This window comes from Aythya fuligula, chromosome 2, assembly GCF_009819795.1.
Source record: "Aythya fuligula isolate bAytFul2 chromosome 2, bAytFul2.pri, whole genome shotgun sequence".
Taxonomy (NCBI): Eukaryota; Metazoa; Chordata; class Aves; order Anseriformes; family Anatidae; genus Aythya; species Aythya fuligula.
Genome location: NC_045560.1, coordinates 31,280,814 through 31,303,275, shown reverse-complemented (window position 1 = coordinate 31,303,275; position 22,462 = coordinate 31,280,814). Strand labels below are relative to the sequence as shown.

Below are 22,462 nucleotides of genomic sequence, written 5' to 3'. Positions count from 1 at the left end.
GAGATGCTGAAAGTCAGGATAAAAACAACTAATAGTATCTTCTAGTCTAAGACCAAGACATAGTCTGCAACTCTGACATGATACAAAATGAAAATGTATATACATGCAGAGAGGAATAAACATGCTAGGAGTCATTTCTACTCTTCTGCGTTTAGAAAGAAAACAGGTATCTAAAGGTATCTACAGGTTTTTCAAAGCAGGAGCCTTGAATATTAAGGCAACCAGGATCTCACCATTTTTAAAGACATTGCTTACATTTTAGGCACAAAGAAGTGTTTGCATGTTACGAGTTCTATAGTAAAGGTGTTTAACATCCCCATTCTATTAAGTAATCTTTTAAAATAAAACAAAAACCAAACAGCCCCCCTAATCTTCCAACCCTTGCTCCAAGTCTTCCCCTTCTTCCAGGCAGTCAACCGGTATCTACTGCCACCTAATAGCTGTAACAGAAATTTAATAGATAAGCACAGAATTATAAATACAAACTCTTCATTTACTTTAATTATTACTTGTATTATAACAGAATTCAAAGACCAAATCAGTATTAGGACCTCGTTATGCTAAATACAATGCAAAATGCAAACTGAAAAGAAAGTGCTTACAAAAGAAAGAACATTCTGAGACAAATTTGGCAAACACCTACCATAACTGACTGAACTGGACCAAACAATGCATTTAATCAATCCAGCAGTATGCGTATCTTGGATTGCCATTGCTGGTTGACAGGTATTTTTCAGGGACTGCTAATTCCACCCCTCCAGCTACTATACTGTTGCTGGTTAATGCTGTTCTGAACCATGCTGACAGAAAGTTAATCCCACTAATTACTGTAGCCCTGTGACATTTATTTGCAAGCACTAGAAGTTTCTTTTCCAAATTAGTTCTACCTACAAACATTGTACATGCATCACAGTAAGGACATTTTCAACTTCAGAGACTCCATTCACTTGTATGAGCTGTGACGGTCAAAATAACAGAGGATGCAATGTGTGCAAGGGAGGAAAGATGAGAGAAAGCTGGTAACAGATGTAAACAGAACTACAAAAAACTATTTCACAATTCTCTCTCTGTGACTTTCACAGATCTTAATATGTTCACTCAGCTCTTCAGATTTGTGGTAGAATCTGCAATTTTCTGAGAAAGACTACAAACTCTTTTTGTTTCTCTCATCCATACTGAGAAAATGCTTGTATTCACATTATCTGTCATAACAAGCTCAGACCAGGTGTTAGCTTCTAACGAGAAGCAGGAAAGTCAAGATGGGAAAAATGTGTTAACGTGACAGATAGGAACTCCATCTGTGCACACCAAAATAATCTGCTATTGTAACAGCAAGATGTCTAGGTTGTCTTTTCACAGACATCTTCTGAAAAAGATCATCAATTATTGTATCATCAATATTTTGAGTAGATCAATATATTACCAATATTTTTGCTCTCTGCATTAGTGCTCAGCTTTCATTTGTCTCAAACACCTAAATTGTGACAAATGAACTCTAAATATATGAACAAGCATGTCAGAATGACACTTGCTATACAGAGTACTTGGATGATCACTACAATCAACACCACCTGCCTTCATTAAAGATTGATAGCGTATATGAAGAAAAAGACTTGGTCATATTTGTAGAAAATCAGAATCACTATTCTCACTACTACAAATAGGGCATTTATGCCATGGCGTTTAAGTGCTTTATTTCAACAATAGGAAACAAACAAACTACATTAACAAAGGAGAAGAGTATTTGTGGGATTTTTAGTTGCTCGTGTTTTTTTTTGTGTGTGTTATTTTTTTAAAGGAGCTTTCTAACCTCTGCTCTTCAAGAAAGCATGTCCAATGAGATGATCTGACCATCTCATACAGAAGCAAGGTGAGAAAATTCCTTTTTAGAAGTAAAAGGTTCATTTATAGAGTTGGCACTGACTTAAGTCAAAGAAATAAAAACAAAATTCCACATAATTTTCTTTATGCAAACTTTAAATAAAAGCTCATAGTTTGCTTTCCTAATCAGAAGGGGCACCTTAAGAAATATCTGAGACAAACATTCCTTAAGTTTTCTTCCTAATATATAAATGCAGTAAAAATTCATTCAGGATGTAATTATTTAACTAAGGCTTCTTTAAGAATGACTAGCAAGTAAAACCAAACTAAATAACAATAACGTCCTAAATATATAGTGAAAATAATAGAATCTTTATTGCTTAGTAACAAATACCATTTGCATTCTTAATATGGCTAAGAGAAAAACTTTAATATATTAAACATCAGTTATTCCATTTCTAGTAGTTTTCACAAAGAGAAAAATAAAACCATGTAGCTTAACCTACCCCTCTTCCTAGTTTTGAACCGCTGGCCTGTTAGCACCGGCTTCTGATTCTTATTCATAAAATTTCTGGAAGAAAAAAAAGAAAAATGTTTTTACTATTACATTCACAGACATTTTAACCTAAAGGCAAAACAAACATTCAACGTAGCAAAATACTGGTGTGGAAAAGGGAAAGAAAATGCTTGATGTATACTCAAAGAATAATTCATATTATTTTGAAGATGAAGAGTATTGCAAGCCAATGACAACTTTGATGAGATGTACTTCTCTCATACCTTAGCTGGACAGCAGGCAAAAGCAAACTACTGCTCCTGTCCCCCTGCTGCCTCCATCTTCATTTGCTTGTCATCCATAAATACAAGAAACAGACAGAAAAGCCACTTGTCCCCACACAATGCAGGGTTCAAAGCCAAGCAGGAAAAAGAAGGCGCCTCTGCCTGTACTGCCAGTGCGGGGTTACAGCAGCACAGCCCACCCAGCCAGCACAGAGAGCACACTGGGCTGATGGAGTCTCAGGGCTACACGTTGTCCTGCTGGAGAAATAACAACGCCTTAACCATCAGTTCTCTCCCAAACATTTCTTCCAAGCTGAAGATGCATTGATGAACTTCCATTTCCTGAAACACTATTACGTGCTTGTTGTGAACATAATAAAAGGTAACTGACTTTTCCAGCCATCATTTTTGTGTACAAATACATAGTTAAGGACCTACATGGCAAACTGTATAACAAGAATGGTGCAAAATACTGGGCTTATTACTTCAGACCTTAATTGCAGATCTCATCATACTGTGTTAAAATATTTGGGAACCAGATGTGTTAACGCCATTTTATCTAACAAAACTATATATATTTTTCAGCTACGGATATAGTTGTCTCAATTGCTCAACACACAGCTTGCACAAGGAGCAGCCAACCTTACAGCTGGATGCAAACAACCATAGGTATGGCAAAGCCCTGCTGCACGCTGCAAATTGTCACTGCTGTCCTGGTCCTGCTCCACCAGTGGTGTCACTGCTGGGACCTACCAGCCACCTGCTTCACCCCGAGGGCCTTAAGGTCACCCTTACGGATGGTTTGCTCATCCAGAACTGAGCCTTACCATACAAGAAGCTTTGTCCTTTGGATCTGTTCTCCAAAGAAGTTTAGTTTTACATAAATCTGTACTATTTCTTCATCATGGACTCATTCAATTAAAATTTTAATACGGGAAGCTCATGCTGCTGCAGGCCTGGTTTACAAGTACATACTTCTGCCAACACTTCTTCCTAGCGTGAAGAAAGAGAAACTCAAGCTCTGTGGCTAGAAAGATGCTATTAATCACACCGTATTATGTAAGCAATGGTCTCTCAACCCTGAAAGCTTGCTTAACTCTGTTAACAGCGCTCTAACTGTATAACGCGTTCCCATTCACCAGACTGTCTCATCTAGTTGCAATGTCACTAGCTGGACGCTTTAGCAGTGTTTCAAATGTGTAACTTGGCAAACCGCTGCTTTCTAGTCTAGGTCTACAATTTATTAACAGTCAGAAAACGCCAGCACGCACTGGGAAGCGCCAAGTCTAGTTCACAGTCCAGGATGGTTTTGTTTCTTGCAAGTCATAAAAAATAAAAATCAAGAGTTACACCGAGAGGCCCGCATTCATAACCACAATTTAAAGCCACCGCTTTAGCAGACTAAGAGCGTTTCAAAACAACCGCACTGCTAAATGGCCTTGTGAAAAAATGATTTCACACATCTGCAAGGAGAGTTAAAATGGCAAACCATGATACCACAGGATCTTTCAAAAATGCTACAGGATCCAAGCTCCTCTTCACACAGAGCTCAAGCATCTCTTTCCCCCATGTAGCTGTCTCAGCAACCAAGAAACAGGAGGTGCTTTTCAAGTCCATTAGGCAGGTGATCCAGCAGCCACCTGCAATGAGCAACAGCCCAGCCTCCAGCCACTGCCAGGCTAGGTGTGACATATTTATACACTTTACTTTTGTGGTCACTTATTATTTGTAAGAGACACTGCAAGGTATAATATCTCCAAGATTGTTTTTTTTTTTGTTTTGTTTGTTTGTTTTTTAATGCTTTTCCTGTGATGCCTTATCTCTTGCTCTGGGACCAAAATTGTTAGCTTCAATAGATTCAAACCCTGCGGGCATGGGGTCTGTAAAATATCATACAAGCCACGCAATAGGAAGATTAGGTCTTACCTATCTCAGTTCTTACAGAGCACAAATGTGTCTTTGGGCTAGCATCAACACTGCCTACTACTTCCTTTACGAAAAAAAAAAATAGAAGCTTTGGGGGCAAAGAAATGAACAAAGGCACCTGACCTCATCCTAGCACTACCAGTACATTTTTCCACTTGCTGTAAAAGTTAGAAATGCATAGGTTCAACTTCTAGCACTAGACCTCTTTCCTTTGACACAGTGTATTTTTAAACTGCTAGAAGAGTTGCATGCACCTTAAGGTTGACTACTGGATTTTAAAGCTGTTTCCTGTGAATATAAATTATGCCCTTTAAGACAGCTGGGAATGAGAAAAAAAAAGAAAAAACAGTTAAAGGAAGACTTGCAACTTGTGGCAGATTTAATGACTAGAGGTTCAGTGCAACAGAAGAGACTCTTGAACAGTTAATTACTAGGAACACAGGATCTGCCTTCTTCTATATTTAGCTTTAAATACATCGTGCTCTAATCTGCTCGAGTGAGGGCCAGGCTTTATAAGGCACTCCCTACAGCACTGGCCCAGAAGGAGCAGAGGCACTGTCATCAGGAGACTACAGAAGCACGAGCCTGAGCAAAACTAACCCAGCGATTTGTAGAACTGTAGAATATCCCAAGGTTGACGAGACCCACAAGGATCATCAGGTCCAACTCCTGGCTCCACAAAGGACCACACAAAATCAAACCAAGTATATGAGAGCATTGTCCAAATGCTTCTTGAACTCCAGCAACTCAACGCTGTGACCAATGCCCTGTGGATAACTAACTTGCAGCTACAAGATTTATTAGAAAAATCAAAAACTGTATGATTTAAAAGTTTTCCAGTTTTGCACTCTTGTTAAGAGGATTCTGCAAAACAGAATTGAAGGACATCTACAGTTGAAGATATGATGAATATAATGATACAGCAGTTTTTATAATCAATCAATCCTCACAACAACTAATAAAAATTGTAGCAATCAATAAAACCAGCATTAACTAAAAAGATTAATTAATAAAAACAGTAAAGTTCAGAGCTTTAGCAAGTTTGAATTTGCTTAAAAGTTAGAAAAATGCAGTCTTTTATCCACGCCACAGGGAAATTCTTATGATGATTAACTCCTAAATCATTTAAAGCCTTGATAAAGCTAATGTTTCTGCCAAGCTAAAACACTGGGAACATTTGGTTGTGGAAATATATAGCTCAAACTGAAAAAATAAATATTGGAAACCTTCATCCAAACCAATTCTATTTTTCAAAGCATTATTTTACACGTTCACAAAGATGTCAGAAACATCTGAGATTCTTCAAACATTAACATGCTTACGAAGAATTCAAAACCAGTTGCTTCACAGCAGCAAAACTGCACCGCCCCAGCTGCAGAAGGACAGAAATACATGCCAGGCAACATCAAAAGAGAGCAACCATTTTATTAAACTCCCCTCCCAAAATTTTATGGCCTTGCGTGCCCTGGGCAGTGCAACCCAGGGAGGAAGCCTGCAGTGACAGGCTGCAACCCCTCACATGGGTCCCAGCCGCATGGGTTCCCACACTGCTGGCATTCGATTGAGGTGGTGCTGGGGAGCAGCAGGGGCACCACGAGCACAGCTCTCACGGGAACGGGTGCTGGAAGGAATCATCTCCAGCCCCTTCCTTCACTCAGACATCGCGGATAACATTAGCGCTCATCATAAAGTCAAATGAAATACAATCATAGATGGTGAGAGTTTCTATGGAGAAAAAAAAAAAAAAAAAACAAAAAAACACATGTATCAAGATGAAGCTTCTCTAGTAGAGGAATATCCAAGCTATTAAGAGGTTTTATTGTTTTATTGGGTCTTTTTCATCCAGGAAAGTAATTAGGCATTTTCACATTCATATCACTAATGTCAGACTTAGTTTTGGGGCTTTTTTTTTTTTTCTTTTGTCTTTCAGCAACAAGCCAAGGGGGTATATTAAAAGCAAATTACCCAACTCTGGTGGCACAGAGGAAGAGCTGCCCTTGCACTTCTGCTAGAGAGGAAACGTGTCAACATACTGCCTCTGCTGTCCGGGAAGGCAGCAGGCAGCTAGGTTATGAGTGAACAAAATCTGTAGGTGGAAAACTCATAAATCATCTCCAGTGCAGAGGAACAAAGCGTTTTAAGGGGACGACAGGACGGAGTGGATGTAATGTAGCCACGGGTTCTTGCCAAATCCTTGTCAGGCTTCCCACTTTCCACTGCGATGTTCAGCCTGTGCTGCGATTCTCTTTTTCCGCAGGCATTTCTCTGCAAATCAGCACAGTGAGAGGAGAGCAAACGCAAAGCACATCCGTCATGCAACCTCGGCACTTGCCACAGCTCTCACCTCACAACCGCAGCAACAGCTGCAGCAATAAAACCTTTTCTGTTACAACACTGCTTTCACACCCTTCGCAAGAAATTCACCTTGGGTGCCAGCATTTCCCGGATCTGGTCAGCATGAAAGAGAAGCCCTGTATTTACCCATGTGAGCCTGTACGTCGGTTGCCAGTATTGTGAAGAGCAGCAGAGACACTCCCTACAGCCTTCTGAAGTTCCCTTTGACACCGTTACAAAATTAAGGAAATAAAACTGTTCTGTTTGCGGTTTACCAGGGTCCCAAGTGCTGAGGGTGGGAGAGGAGCAGGTTATGAAAACACATCTCCTCTGCCTCTTCTCCCTCTTCAATTACACTTCTGGAAATCCAGCAAGGGCAAGTGCCCTCACTTAGGGCTGAGTGACAGGCATTCATGTGGACTTGTACTGTTTCAGCACCATTTTCTTGCTCTTGCCCTCTACTCCCAAAACATAATTTATTTTTAATAGGTGACTAATAACCTGAATGTCTATAACTTCAACCAGCAGCAGAAAGAGCAACACTGGAAGCTGTAAGGTTTATCTTGCAATTTTGCCCTCAGTTATGACGTTTAGGAAACCTTTCTCCCAGTGATCTCAGTCATTACTAACAGCTAGTAAAGCATTTGTAATATTTAAAATAAAACCTGTGAGGGAATTTTGGAAGGGTGAGAATATGATCTCAGTGGTAACACGAATGGATTAAGCAGTCACACAATTATGTATAAGTTAAATATTATCAACCTCGTGCTGTTAATATTTCTGTGTAAAACAACACCATTAATTCACAAATTTATTGCTGAAAACCACATCTTCTGTTAGGGATTAATTTTGTTTATGATCTTACAGTGCACAAAGCAACTAGCTACCGACCTTTAATTTCGTACTTGGAAACGTGCTATAGTTACAAGTGGATATCATGTTTAGTATCTTAAGATAGCGGTGTAAAAGGTTTTTCTGTAAGCACTGAACACCTTGTCTTTCCCAAGAAAGCTTTCCAAAAGCTCTGAAGGCACTTAATTTCCTTATTATTTTTTTTAATATTTTTTTTTTAAGTCACGGGACAGTGTTTTTCCACACTAAAGAGCAAGTGTCCACTGCAACAAAAGCATTTGTCTTTTAATACTATGTCTAAGGGGTGAGAGAAAACAAAGGGGTGAAACAATTGGAGTTTGTTCCATTCTGCAGCAAGTACTCAACCAGCAGAAAACAAATACCAGAACAGAATAAAACTTACCACACGTTAAACAAAAAATAAAAAATTGTGCTCACGCAAGACTCTGCAGCCAAGAATTCTGTGTGATCTGTGATTAGTTATCCAGCTGACAACCAAGGAAGTGCAGACAAAAATGAGAAGACAAACTCACTAAAATTCGCACCATAAATCACATCAACTGACTGCTAAACTGGGATGCAGAGGGATATGCTTCTTGAAACATAGTCAAAAAAAAAAAAAAAACACCTCATATCCACTAATTATAATGCAATCACGGACTGAAATAGATACAGAACCCAACGCACAGATTTCAGAAGAGCAGGTATTTCTTAGGTCAGTAACCAAGGATTTCTAAAGAAGCTGTTCAGCTGAAGAAGGAGGTAAAAACGAGGCAGAAACCTCCCACACCTGAAGCACTCCAGATGTACTCCACCAAGTCAGGGAACTGCAAATTGAACCACCAAGGCAACGGGCTTCTGTGCCTCATAATCAGCAGCCACATGAAATATGCGTGAGTCACGGCACAGTCAAAAAGAACAGAGAAAAAAATCTTAATCATTGACAGGTGAAAATACAAGTCAAGCAAATGAAATCATACACTCGGGTTGACACACACAAAAAGCTATCTTTCGGTAACAAGGTTTCTTTCAGCAGCTGAAAGGGGTTATTAGATATAATTCTGCAAGGGCAAGGTATTAGTAGGAGCTTTTCAGCTGAGAGCTCTCTCAGACTGCTGCACTCCTAACTGGAGCACCCCAAGGTAATGGAGACGATGTATTGCTTCACATCCAATAAATATCAATTTTAAGGTGATGGTAGTCATCAAATTAAAGCTTGCATGGATTGCCAGAAGAGAAACATTCTAGAAAAAAAAGGCGATAATACGGATTGGAAGAGATTAGGATCAGGTTAACTTAGAAAACAAGCAGAACACAACACTTCTCCAAAGTTAACAAGGTTTTTTTTGGTGGTGGGGCTATTTTGGTTCTTGTTCGTTTTTTATGCAAGACACCACTTTCAACGGACTATATAAATGCTAAAAAATGATCATTTAATTCAGAGGAGCATTATATGCACTGTTTATCCTGGAAAAATACAATAGCTATCACTGTAAGAGATAATGGTACTGTAGGAACATGGTTTAATTGAACTGAAGTTCTGCAAAAACCTGATTATGATGGTACTGCCACAATTTTGCTCTACCCTTCATTAAAGTAATGCTTGGCAGAGGAAGGTGTACTAGATGCTCTTCACAATATACAGAGAATAAATCATTTACTGGAGTTACTTTTTATAGTTCCTGTGCACCAGGAACTAACAAACCAAAAAACGCAAGTATGCAGGGGAAACCATGCTAAAAAAATTATTAGAGAAGCCTCATTCCTAGCAACGAATCTGTCAGACACAAGACAATATAAGAGCAACTCAGCAATGGAGGCAAGTACAAGAGCACATTTCTCATGTGCAGTACTCTGCTCAAGTCCACCCTGTTCCTCTTTGTTAATGCACACTGACAGTAATATTTTCAGTGTCAACCCTACTCATACAATTCAACAATCACATCAATAAAATCAGAGATGTGACAGTTCTGTCTTTCTTGTTGTCTTAAAGCTTTGTGCATCAGCAAAAGCACAGGAGACCACTGGTATTGCCAGGACATGGCACTGCAGGATTTGAAAACCTGTAAGTAATCTTCAAAACAACAATGGCTAAGCTCAAAAAATTAAACACAAAGTATGGATTCTGCAGAAAGCACTCCCTCCCAGCTGCTAACAGTTTATTATTTCATGAACTAAATACAGTAATTGGAGGAGGGATATATTAATAGTCAGCACCTCTTACAGCCTTGCAAGTGGTGAAGGCCTTGGCTCTAGTAAGAGACAACTGCTGCATGCAGTAAAGCTCTTTTAACTTAAAATTCTCTGATTATTTCTACAAAGCTTGTACAAGGAAAATGAGTTCACCACGTTAACACGTGGCTCTTTACCTTCAGGGCAATGAATGGGCTTTCAAAGGCTTGAGTTCTGGTATTTCTGGCTAAAAAGCAATGGTACGAAGAGCCAGCAGCAGAAGCACACAGTGTTTTGCACCATGTCAGCTATTCCAAACATACCAACTAACACCGATTATGCTGTTAGCAGCAGTCACTTGGACAGAAAAGGAGCCTGTAACTGACTTGCATCTCTCTGCAAACCAAAAGCAGTCTCTGTGGCTGCTGCTTCTTTCTCCTGGCTGGCTGAACACACTGACAGGATGCAGTAGTTTTGGTGAGCAAATTCCTGAAGTGGGTGATGAGAGCACTAAATATCCACACACCTTCAACATGAAAACAGACAGCTGTTTTCTAGGCAGTGATTGATCCAATTTCTCTCAGTCTAAGCTGAGATAATTCTATGGCAATAAATATTACTTGCTATCAACACGTTGGCAGCTGAAAAAACACACACAACAACATGTGGCACAGAGTGCCTGCATAACTATTAGCCTTTGCAGGTCCGAAAAACAGATAGTAGAGATTGGACAAGCAAAGAGGGGACAATACTTGCTATCCTTCCCAAGACTTGGCAGCCAACATATCAGAGCTCTCAGTCTTACTTCAGAAAGTAATTAAGTAATTTCTTCACCTCTGTGCAGCAACTCTAAAGCTCTTATGATACATTCAGGGAAGAAGAGTGTGTCTAACAGAAGGGCTATCAAGCATGAGGATGGCAGAAACTCCTGAATTGAAAATTGCTGGAAGTGTGACAAGTGCATGAAAGGAAGAGAAATGCAGAACTCCCATCTATAGAGATTTATACACACTTTTTTTTCCTTTTTCTTTTAAAGAAAACCTACCCAACTGCTATGGGCCATTTTCAGAGACCGGGCTCTGGAGCAAAGGCCCATTTGTCCTAACAAGTCAAGCTTGGGTCTGAGGTCAGGGAACTTGCCGGCATCATGCATCCCACATAGCTCCTTAGCTCTGTACTTCAAGAAATGCTGACTCTCCAATCCCCAAATGCACAAGGGAGGTGTTAATCACCCATGGCAGAATATTCCACCTGAGAGCACTATGACAAAAGCACTGCAAGCTGGGTGGAAGAGCAGTAAGGCCAGGTAAGGAGAAGAAATAACCAAAATCACAAGAGGACTGACTGGAGTCAGCATGTTATATTACACTTGAGTTATAACATGTTGTAACATGTTATAACTTTAAGTTGCTTCTTTTGAGAAGATGGAAGACATTTAAACCGGTTGTCTTCAGTTGTGAAAGCAAAAAGCTGAAGCACTCCAGTGTTAAATACTTACATGCAGCCAGCTGCTTTGTTCCAGTTGCTGTCTTCCTACCGCTTGCTCCCATGTGATGTCACCACTCTCAGCACTGTGACATCTGAATTTTTACAACTGATGTCAGCCTACATTACAAGTATAGGTGAAGGGGCTATTACAAGTGTATGACTTCTTGCCACTTGTAGGGGAATTCAAGAGCTAAACACACATTCACAAGTTAAGATAACCACGGCTGCTTTATTCAGCGTGAAGAAAGCCCTGCATTACTTCAACTTTTTGTATTCTGCCATCAACAGTAGTAGCATGACAAACACTGACGTGGTGAGGACTTTACACGGGTATCACTGCCTGATGAGAGGTCTGGGTCCATGGTTAGCAAGGTAGCCAGGCAAGGAAGAAATCAGTCAGCTGTTAACTGGTACAGGTTATTCAGTCAATAGCCTCTTATGGCACTTAACCAAAACATCAAATTTATTACTAATTGGTATTGAACAGGGCCAAATATTTTGAAGTTAGTAAATTGACTGCCACGACTGTCCTTACGGAGCACTACGAAGCAACGGCTGCTGCACATTATGAATCGTGAGAGCATGCAGGCAGCTCAGGGCTCTGGCCACGGAGCGGCTCCCCACACCGTGCCCAAAATGTTGGGAAGAAACAAGTCAATGAATCCAGTCGTATCACATCCTATGCTACTCAGCCTGGCATCACACAAATGCCATGCTAAAATTCTCCTAAACCAAGCTGCAAACTGTGCAGCTGAGGTGGAAGAGGCAGCTCCTGGCTGCTCCCACCAGCAGCCAGCCATGCACTTTCACTCCTGTCCTGGTATGCTGCTGGATGGCCCCGCCTCACCTGGGCACCGTGTCTTAGCCATCAGCATGAAACGCACCCTGTGCTTACACTGAAGAGCCAAAAACACCCCTCCAGCTGAGGCACCTCCTTCATCCCGATGCAGACCGGAGCACAAATCCAACATCCCCCCCACTCCACCATATTATGCAGAAAATCCCAAATGAGGGCAGCGACGGTTACACTACAGCTGCTTCTGCATTTGACCAAACTCTAAAAATAAACAACAACAGACTTCTAAGTCTGACCTCGCAATCCTTGGCTCCCTTCACAAACAACGGAGAAAAGCAAACATTTCCAGAAAACTGTTTGTATGAAGTACTCTACTTGCCCAACTTTGGGTAGGATGTAAGGGAGTCTCCTGCAAACAGCTTCAGCTCTACATTTTTAATCAAAGTGACTCCGTCATAAATTTCCAACTTCCTACATCAGTTTCTACAGTGCTGCAAAATCAATTCATACCTATGCACTTATAATCTGTGTAAAGTCTACAGCTCAGCTACAGCTAAATATATCTCGGAGTTTAATTATACAGTCAAAATTAACAATAGCGCAATCACTAATGGTGTATTACTCAATTCTATAGTTAAATCAGTAGACTTAATTGCTTATATTTCTTAAACAATTCATAAATTTCCATTGTTTAAGGTTAAAAATACAGTTTACCACAAACACACTTGGCAAGAAGCCACCCACACCCAACTCACCTTCTGAAGCCATGAGTCAGTGCAGGAATTACCAATTTCTAACCCAGAATCACTAGAATAGGTTTAACAGCTTCTAAAATGGGCATTGAAACACCCCTGTGCTGGCCAGCCTCGCTTCCTTCAGCAGCAGGAGTGTGCGTCCGGTTTGCAGTCATTTGGCCTGCTTCATTGTCAGCTCAGCACAATGGTATTTGACACAATTAATAAGGAAACCTATTTTACTGTTTACAGCATCATTGTTCATGCAGCAGAAAGACCAACATCAGCAACATCCTTCTGCAGGTAACATAATTACGGCCCCACCAGATGCATGTCTGGAGGTGTACACACAGAAATGGACACAGAACTGAGTACGAGCGCCAAGAAAAACTACGTTAGATTTCTACAACTCATTTCTTACAGGAATGAAAGATATTAAGAATTTATAAGATTTATTAATGAGACAGCTAAAGGATTATTTTTTTCTCCTGAATTAAGGAAACACAATGGAAGGCTTGATTAGTTCCCCTGAGGACTTCAAAGCCACATCAGTTAACCCAGGGCTCCTGAATGTGGATTTCTCATACATCTAGAAAAGATTTCTATGAAATACATTAACTTTCAGCGAAAAAAGGGCATATACCCCTCGGTGCTACACCTCATGGTTTCTGAAAGAAGCAGCAGCTTGTCAAAAGCCAAAAAGACTGCTAACAGATCTCTTATCTATTATACAATGAGGGGGGAGAGATGGAGAGAATACTTCTAATGTAAAAAAAGTGAACTCATGCTAAAATCCCCAAAATGTAGATCTTTTTAGACATGGAGACAGTCAAATTCTCAAAGTCAATGAGCTGACTGTTAAAGCCCATGCAGTCCAATGCATTTGCATCCCACCTTGAATACTGCCCTGCCCAGCTTGATACGCTGCGCGGAGCTGAGAAACTGAAAAACCTGGCATGTGTCCTTTGCTAATGGGAGATAAAATGCAAAGGTGGCTGAAGTGCCAATCTGTATTTCTTTTTCTTATTGTAAAATAAAAGAAGGCAGATATTCAACATGAGACTCAATCAGGGGCTTTGTGATACTTGGCATTTTTCCTCTATTCTTGGCAACGTTGCAAGGCCATTCCCTTTCGCAAATATTGAGGGAAAAAACAGAGTTAGTATTTCAGACCGTGGATATGTTGATATGAAGCTTTTTTAACCAATTGTTGAGAACGCTAATTAAGGTAGAACACTAATTAAGGTAATTCAGTAGTCTAATAACCTAGTTATTAACAGGATCTGAGAAATTTATACTGGGATGACAAAAAAATAAGGTAAGGTTAAAAAGAGTAAGTGGGGAACATCTTGGTCTACAGCAGGAAGATGATGCCTGTTCCCCCAGAACCATCTTCTTCTCCCTCAGCTGCACAAGACTTGCCTTGCCTCCTCACACCATAATGCCGATTTTGTACCACTGAGAGGTCCCAGGTCAGACTGGAAAAGGTATTTTGACCAAAGGAGAACTTGTCAACAACTGTTTACATTCACAACATAAAACAAAAGGGAAAGGGGAGAAGAATCAGGCCTTCCTGCTGCCAGGAGGCAAAAGCAGCTGAAGGAGGGCATTCAACCACTGAACAGATCCTAGCACCATGCAGGCTGTCCATGAAATGCTTCAGCTTGAAAGACTTGGTGTCAGGGAGCTGTGGGACCACTGGTTCCTACTGGCATTCCCCCATAAATAAATAAAAAAAAAAAAAGGCAGGCTATGAATCTCAATTACGCATGCCACAGTGATCACAGAGGAGTTTTAAGGGACTGCTTTAGAGATCAGAGCTCAAGGACCAAACCACACCAGAGACATGACTGAGCTGTGCACCTTGGCAATTTAGCAGTGGTCACCACGCAGCCTGCTCTGTAAGGACAGACCTTGGAGGCACATGGCAAAGCAAATAAACTGACATACCAAGGGCAGCACATGTTAGGAAGAGAGCACCCTGACTTCCCAGTACACACCAAGAGTTCTGTTAACACTGTAACAAAGTTAAAACAAAAATTGAAAATATAAAGACCTCACCTCGTTCCCTTTGGAGAAGTGAATTATGAGCATGCTTTCCTAATTCATGAAAAAGTCTTCCATTACAGTTGTGCAGAACAAGGTGGCCAAGCTCAAAACCCAAAAAGACCCCATCATCATATCTGAGTACAGGAGAAGCAAGTGTTTCCCCGGCCTGGGAAGGCACAGGCTCTTATGGGCAGAGACAAGGATTCAGGAGGCTCTGGGGACATGTTGACTGGGGCCTCCTTTTGCCACAAAACAGAGGGGAAAAAACACAAAATCATCTTGGACAGAAGATAGGATTCAACAGCACAACACTGACCTTCCATAGAGCTCACTGGCTTGGGGTCCACAGGTCCCAGTCACACAATGCCATGCACTGAGATAAGACGGTCAAAGCAGGCAGGAGAGAGACCACCAGCACGAGTTTCAGCAGCAATCTCACAGGCACAGAGACAATGACAAAATCAGCAGCAAGGCGCTAGCCAAACCCATCACATCAACCTTGGCTAGCACAGAGAAAGGTGCAGACTGGGAAGCATCTCACCATCTCCTCTTCTTCTTAAAAGGGTTGACTTCTTGTGTATTTAAAGAGCATACTTTGTTTTTTCTAATTTTCAGTGCAAATAAATGCCTACCCTTCTATCTACTAAGGCTCAATAACACGTTGCTAAGATTTCACATCCTGTGCCTTATCAAAAGAAAAATGATTAACGTATAACTTCAATGGACTGAATGAATTTTCCCTCTTCAAATTATTTCTAGCGAAGCAAGGGATTTTATTTATGGAAACAAAACCTGAAATTAAAGGACTGCTTAAGCCTGTAAATTACAAACTGTTGAGCTGCTTAGACTTCTTTTTCTGCATGAAACGAAAACATGTATTTAAAAAACACGTTAAACAGTGGTCAGCACAATGAGGTGCAACCCCAAAGTTGTATTTAATTGTTCCATCTGGAGTGGCAGAAGGGTGTAACTCACTGGGAATGAAGACATCACAGGAGATGTTTCCTTCCCATCTCCCTGACTGACCTTTCTGTCCCAGACTGTGTCTAGCATTTTTCCTTGCATGACCTGTCTGTTCTCCACTCTAATTCTCACCAGAGATAATCCATCCTTACTGAAGCTGAAAGCAGTAATCTTGGTCCACTGCTATGAGTCCGGAGTAACTACAAACAATCTCTATACAGAAGGTCTGCATCTGACACTACAAATAACTCAGAATGGAGCAAATCCTTCCACAGGACTCCAAAAAACGTGTATGTATGATATATTCAATAAATTTAAAAAAATCTACAGAAAAAAAAAATCAATACAAATACCACTCCTAAACCACGTTTCTGGTCTAAAAGCTCTATGAAGCATAGAAACAAACAGCATTTACGGAGTCTCTGTCAGGGTAGGAATTGCTACTAATTCACTTCTTGGAAATATTTTCCTGCTTTCTAGGAATTTACAAAACACAATGTGCAACTCAAAAAAATATTATTTATTTTATATGGAGGAAGCATTTTACTATATTGAGACATTCCTGGTGACAAAAGCATTTCTAAAGACACAGCGGGAACAAGACAAAGCAACAGAAAATAAAGCTGGTACCACATTTACCAGCCTTTACCCAGGTTTCAGCCTCTGTACTTACTCACAACCAGCTCACCTCTTAACAGCTTTCTCCCTTTGCCTCAGCAGTGTGCACCAGGATGCCCTAGTGTCTCAATCTGATGGACGTGAGCTGCCCCTTGCAGCCATCCAACCCCATGGCACAAACTGGGAGCCGATTCAGAAGGTTCCTTTGCCAGCGATGCCTCACAAATACATGACTGCCCTTGGTTGTGTTTGCACTACACAACCACACTTACAGATGACCAGAGCTGTTAATCCAAAGTCAACAAATACTCTTCTTGAAACTCAACTTCACTATGCTCTCAGCTTTATGGCATGTAGGAAGCTCAAGCTGCATGTGCTACATACAAGCACCACACCACCACAATTCTTCTCTGGTCAATGGACTCTCTTTTTACTTTGGACTAGCTTTTATTTTGACTTTTGCACTCATTACAAGATCTCCAGTTAGATCTAAGCATAGCACAGCAAGTTCAAAAGGGTTTTCAGGCACTGCACTCCACACACTGGTCTCTCCAGGGAGAAGCAATAGATTTTTCCATTTGTCAACTTCCCTCTCGCACACCAGCTTTACTGCTGAATGATCCTCAAGTTTTTCAGTTACCTTTGAACAGATCACTGAGATTTTAAATTAACAAGAAAGCAGAACAACAGCTGAGGAGAATTCATATTTAATAATAGTGGATCACGTGGCAAAAGAAACAGTACCTGTAATCAAATCCACAGTTTAAAAGAGAACCACAGCAGTTCAGAGGTAAAATTCATCACAGATTTTGCACCAGAAGGGACTTATTTTACTCGTAGGCTCGAGCAGAGAGACAGGCATGGACAACAGCCTACTGTCAGATGTGCAACTCAAACATGAGAATTCAATTTGAAAAGGAGGAATTAAGACAGAAAATACGCTGAGAAGTGGGGAAAAAAAAAAAAAAAAAGAGTCTCTCAAAGCAATCTGAATAGTACATATCTGTTCAATGCATAATTTTACTCATCTTTCCTAAACAGTCAGCTTAGATCTGCAAACACATACACGTATCTGTAGGTGACTGTATTATGTAAGCAGAGCTTAAAGAATCTTATGCTAAAATTTTACTCCCAGATTAGATCTAATCAGATATATTTAACCCAACTACCTCCAGTTCATCAGATAAAACCTTTGATACTCACAGACAGAAAATAGCTCGGGACTCTCCAGCCTGCATCAGCAACAGCTATTGACACACAGGTGCCAGGGACTTCCCCCAGTGTGGTGCTCAAAACTACAAAATGGTGGAGTGGGACCTATATCGAAACTTACCCAGTGCCCTTCTGCACAAAAGGGTATTTCTGTGTTGTGCAATCTTACATCTCTGGAATTTTTAATTTATTTTACCAGCACGTATCTGAATGGGCATAGCAAACCAATTCCTTCAGAAGCTGTGGTAATCCAGAATTAGTTTAGGAGACACCAGTTGCAAAGCTTAAGTGGGCAAGAACTTAGTCTTGCAAAGGTGCTTAGCTGACTGTCTGATACATATTACTCTGCAGCTACTAACCACATCTGTCCTTGTCAGCCAAAAGCTGCTTGTACGCATTTGTTTTATTACAGCTGGACTAAAATGAAAGTATATACCTACCTGGAATTCATATACATGAAAGCCAAGTTTTAAATAATTTGTTTCTCTTAATCAAAGAGAATAATAATAGCTAAAAGTCTCCTAATAAAAACAAAAGCAAAAAAAAAAAAAACCTACTGTCTGAGCAAGTTGTTTATATCAGGATCATCCAGAAGAAACAATTAAGAGAATACAAAATTGAGTCATTTGTTTGCCATATTATAAGTCTACTGATGATCATATGAATGGAGCAGGGAGTAAACATGTCTGAAAGTAATGGTGATTATTTTTTAAAAGAAACTTTTAGCCAGGTACTACAAATGCACATTTATCTAAAATATTCACATTATCTTCATCATCAAAATACCCGAGCACCTCAAAAGTTTTTCTTTATGCACTGCCTTACTATCTGGGGAAGATCACACAGGTAGCCCTTGCACAGTTTGGAGTTAAAAGATATACACAGAAATAAAAGCATATACTCAGAAATGCACTTCACAGCCAATATAAGATGGTAGCAGATGGAAATCTCTCTCCATGTCTCAGGTGAACACCCTGGCTATAGGAAAACCCTGTCATTCAAAGATGTATCTATTGTGTTTGAGCACGTATCATTCACTCCTGCAGGTAGATATTTTCAGTTGTGTTTTTTTTTTGTTGTTGTTGTTTGTTTTTGAGGTATTTTAATAATCTACTTTTGGTTCAAAATAAGACTTAGCAATGTTGATAGATCAGACCACAGATTCAGCAGCTATCTTGAGACGCAAATACAGAAGAAACCTAGAAAGAAAAAAGTGTTTACAATAAAGCAAAAATACTTAAGTCAGAATTATACAATGCCAATCAACAGGGAGGGGAAAAAAAGTAACCTATCCACAGGCTATTTAAGAGGGAAAAACCATTGGCTGTTTCTAGCAATTAAAAAACAAAACAAAGCAAGACTACCTTGAACTTGCATGAACTTGAATTGATCTAAATGAATAATCCTGTTAGACACTCCTTGCTTTGGCCAGAATGTAACTATCAGGATTGGATTCAGTAGGTCCAGAACCCAGCAAAGGTCTCTCTCAAAGGCTTGGCTCTAACTGAAGGAAATTCCCCACAGCACAGGGCAGAAGGCAGAACCATTTTAAAAAAAAATAATCACTTGAGAACCATACAAAATGGCTTTTACACAGGAATGACTAAATAGACTTAAAATGTCAGTGTGGCAGAAAGACAAAGGTGGGGGATGATACAGGTCTATCAAGCTTTGAGTGCCTGTCAGAGGTGAATAGGGAACAGTTTTTCATTAATTCTCAAAAGAGGAACTAGGGCGGGGAATTTAAAAAAAAAAAAAAAAAAAAAGAGGAAGAGCAAAAGAAGCCATTAAGTAGCAGGTTCAATAACAAATAAATAAAAGGAGATAATTTTTCATGCAGCTGTGAAAGTTATAACCACAGGATGCTGCAGATGCAAAGTTTACCTGAATTCCAAAAAAAGAGCCCACAACAACACTGCAGACTACCAAGTTATAAGATACACCAAGATACCATCCTGCGTTCAGGAAGCGCCCAGCTGTAAGACAGTGGGATGGAAGCTAGGAGAGTATGTCATGGAAATACTTTGTTGGCTTTTTTTTTTTTTATTTTTCCTGAGGTAAAAATGTAGCGGGTCTGACCATGTTTCTGATCATCTGGCACAGAAAGAGGCTATCGGATCTTTGAGCTGTGACACCATCAGCAGAGTACAATCACCACGATTCAAGTGAGCCACCAAGACAAGAGAAGGATAGTCACTTGACAGGGAGGGAGAAAGTGGCTTGAAACCAGTGAAACCAGTTCAGCATCTCTTTTTCCTCTCTTTTATATCCGAAGACAGAGTTTCACAGTGCACTGTCCAAGGAATAGTGTAGAAGAGACTGTCCTACATTTATTCCCCAAAAAACTTACTGCACATCAAAAGCAAACATTATTATATTTTCTTTTATATTCTTTTTTTCCTCTGTTTTTTTTTCTTGCATCAATCTTGCTCGACAGCTGTAGAAAAAAATCAGGTGTTTAGAATGACCTATGCATTCATTACAACAGCTATTGTACTTTCCCATGAGCATAACTGCAGCAAACTGGAGTGAGAAAACAAGTCACCGTTTGTGCCTGCTTCAGAAATCAAAAGCACCAGATATACAAATAACCTGACGAGGAAATATGGGAAATTCCCATATGTAATACCACCTGAAACTTAAACATTTTCTTCTCCCTCTGTAATGCCCAACACTTAAGTTATTAATCACTACACAATAACCACAACTTAAACGTATGTAAAAAACTGACACAGTAAATAAAGGAAAATGCATTAAGGGGTAAGACACCAAGAGTTCAGAAACCTACACTTCCAGGTTCCAGTTCCCTGCCCTGACACAGACTTCCTACACCACCGTGGAAAAGTCACTTGATGTCCCCATGCTTCAAGTTCTATACATAAAATGGAGGCAACAGCACTTCGTTACCTCATCAGGATACAGGAAGAATAAACAGAAGATTGCGAAATGTCCGCTCACTACTGCACTGAAGGTCACACAGAAGCCTTTGATAGGTAAGAGCAAGAAACGTTTTAAAGCACTATTTTAAAAGTATTTTATTTCTCTTTTAGATGGAGCACTCCTGTAGCCTTAGTCGCTAAACAAGCTTCAGTGAGGCTGCCAAGGAAAAAATTCATTTGCCCATTTACACAGTGAACAAGGGTACGATGACAGTACTGACACTGCCACATTAAAAAAAAAATGCAACGTGCATATTTTTGTACATTGAATGTCTGACAGGATATTTTAGAATATGAAAGGAATCTTGTAGGCTCTTGTTATTTAACAGTGTCACAGAGATTATCAACATACTATAACATCACAAAATTTGTTCGCAGCGGGTAAAATTCACCCCCTGCAGTGAACTGACAAAAGACTATTTAAACCCTAAATTCAGCCTTCGTGGCTGAGCGAGTGACAGCCTTCTGCTAGCACGAACAGGCATATCTTTCACGGCGAGCATATAAAAAGCACTTCTGTCCTCGGAGTGTTTCCTTCGAGGTGATTTTGGTCCCCCACATAAAGAAGTTGAGGGAATCGGCTGTAATCTAGAGCCCCAACGCAAGGACGCAGCAGCCTCACTTATTTGCACTTGTTGATTGAAATAAAATTGGATGATAGCAACGTCCCTGTATTCCCACGACTTTTAAAACCAGGAAAGCCCACGGAACTCAACCATTTTGTTAAAATAAAGTCGTACTACGCTTTGGCTGTGTACCCAGGGGGTTGTAAAGCCAGGCTCGCGTTCACAAAGCGCGCTCGCCTGCGGCCCAGCAGCGCCCCGCCGGGTACCCCCGCTCCTTCCAGGGGCTCAGGCACGTGGAGAACACCGACGGGGAGCCGTGGTGGCGAGACCCCAGCCAGCAGCAGCCGTGGGGCGACCTACAAGTGCTGCGAGTCGCCTGGCGAGACCGTGCCTCCAGCCATCGGTTACAGGCACACGAGGCGCCCGAACAGCCCCAGGGGACACACCCGGGGAGCAGGACGGGGCAGCTGCGCGGCGACCCCCGCCCAGCACCGGCTTTGGCGGCGCTGCTCCCCGCCCTGGCACGCACCGCCACAGGTCCCCGAGGACAAACCCGCGCCGAGCCCCTCGGCCCGGCCGCGGATCGGAAAGTTGGACGCGCCCCACGGCTCGCTCTGCGCCGCGGGTTTAATTTTAGAAAGGTGCCAGCAGCGGGCTCCCCCCCCCCCACGCACTCCCCCGCGGCACGCGGTGCCGTGCCCTACCGGGTCTTCACCCGGCTGCTTTAACCCTACCCGCGATAAAAACATAAAAGAAATAAACCCCAAACCCCCACGAGGCAGCGGCGGAGGCCGGGGAAAGGCCCGCTGCCCCGCCATGGCCGCCGCCCGCTGCCCCGCGCCTCCCCGCCCCGCACCTGTCGGGTGGTTGCGCGCTGCGGCAGGGCAGGGCGGGCGGGCAGGCGGCCGGCGCGGCGGCAGCAGGGGCAGCAGTGGTAGCAGGGGCAGCAGTGATAGCAGCGGCAGCAGTGCTGGCGGTGCTGGCGGCGGCGGCAGACAATGGAGGCGCGCAGGCCGGGCACATTGACACACGGGCGGCTCGGCACCGCCCCTCCGCCCGCCCGCGCCACTGCGGCGAGCGGGGGAGAGGGGAGAGAGATGCGAGGGAAGGAGGGGAAAAAAGGCTGAAAGACAGCGCAATCCGCGCCGATACACTTGTTGGGGTGTGATAAAAGAGGAACGGGCTCCTCTCTCCGGCCGCACCGGGATGAGG

At 41.6% G+C, this 22,462-nt stretch overlaps 1 protein-coding gene across 1 annotated transcript in view; it reads right to left on the bottom strand.

Moving 5' to 3' along the window:
- The window catches only part of BZW2 (basic leucine zipper and W2 domains 2), a 55,528-nt gene extending 33,254 nt beyond the window's left edge, over positions 1-22,274 (bottom strand). The window contains exons 1-2 of the mRNA XM_032181855.1: positions 22,107-22,274; positions 2,328-2,392 (exon numbers count right to left, since the gene is read on the bottom strand). Of these exons, the coding sequence (XP_032037746.1) occupies positions 2,328-2,392; positions 22,107-22,273 (232 nt within the window). The 5' untranslated portion in view covers position 22,274. The remainder of the gene's footprint in view (positions 1-2,327; positions 2,393-22,106) is intronic.
- Positions 22,275-22,462: the final 188 nt, after the last annotated feature.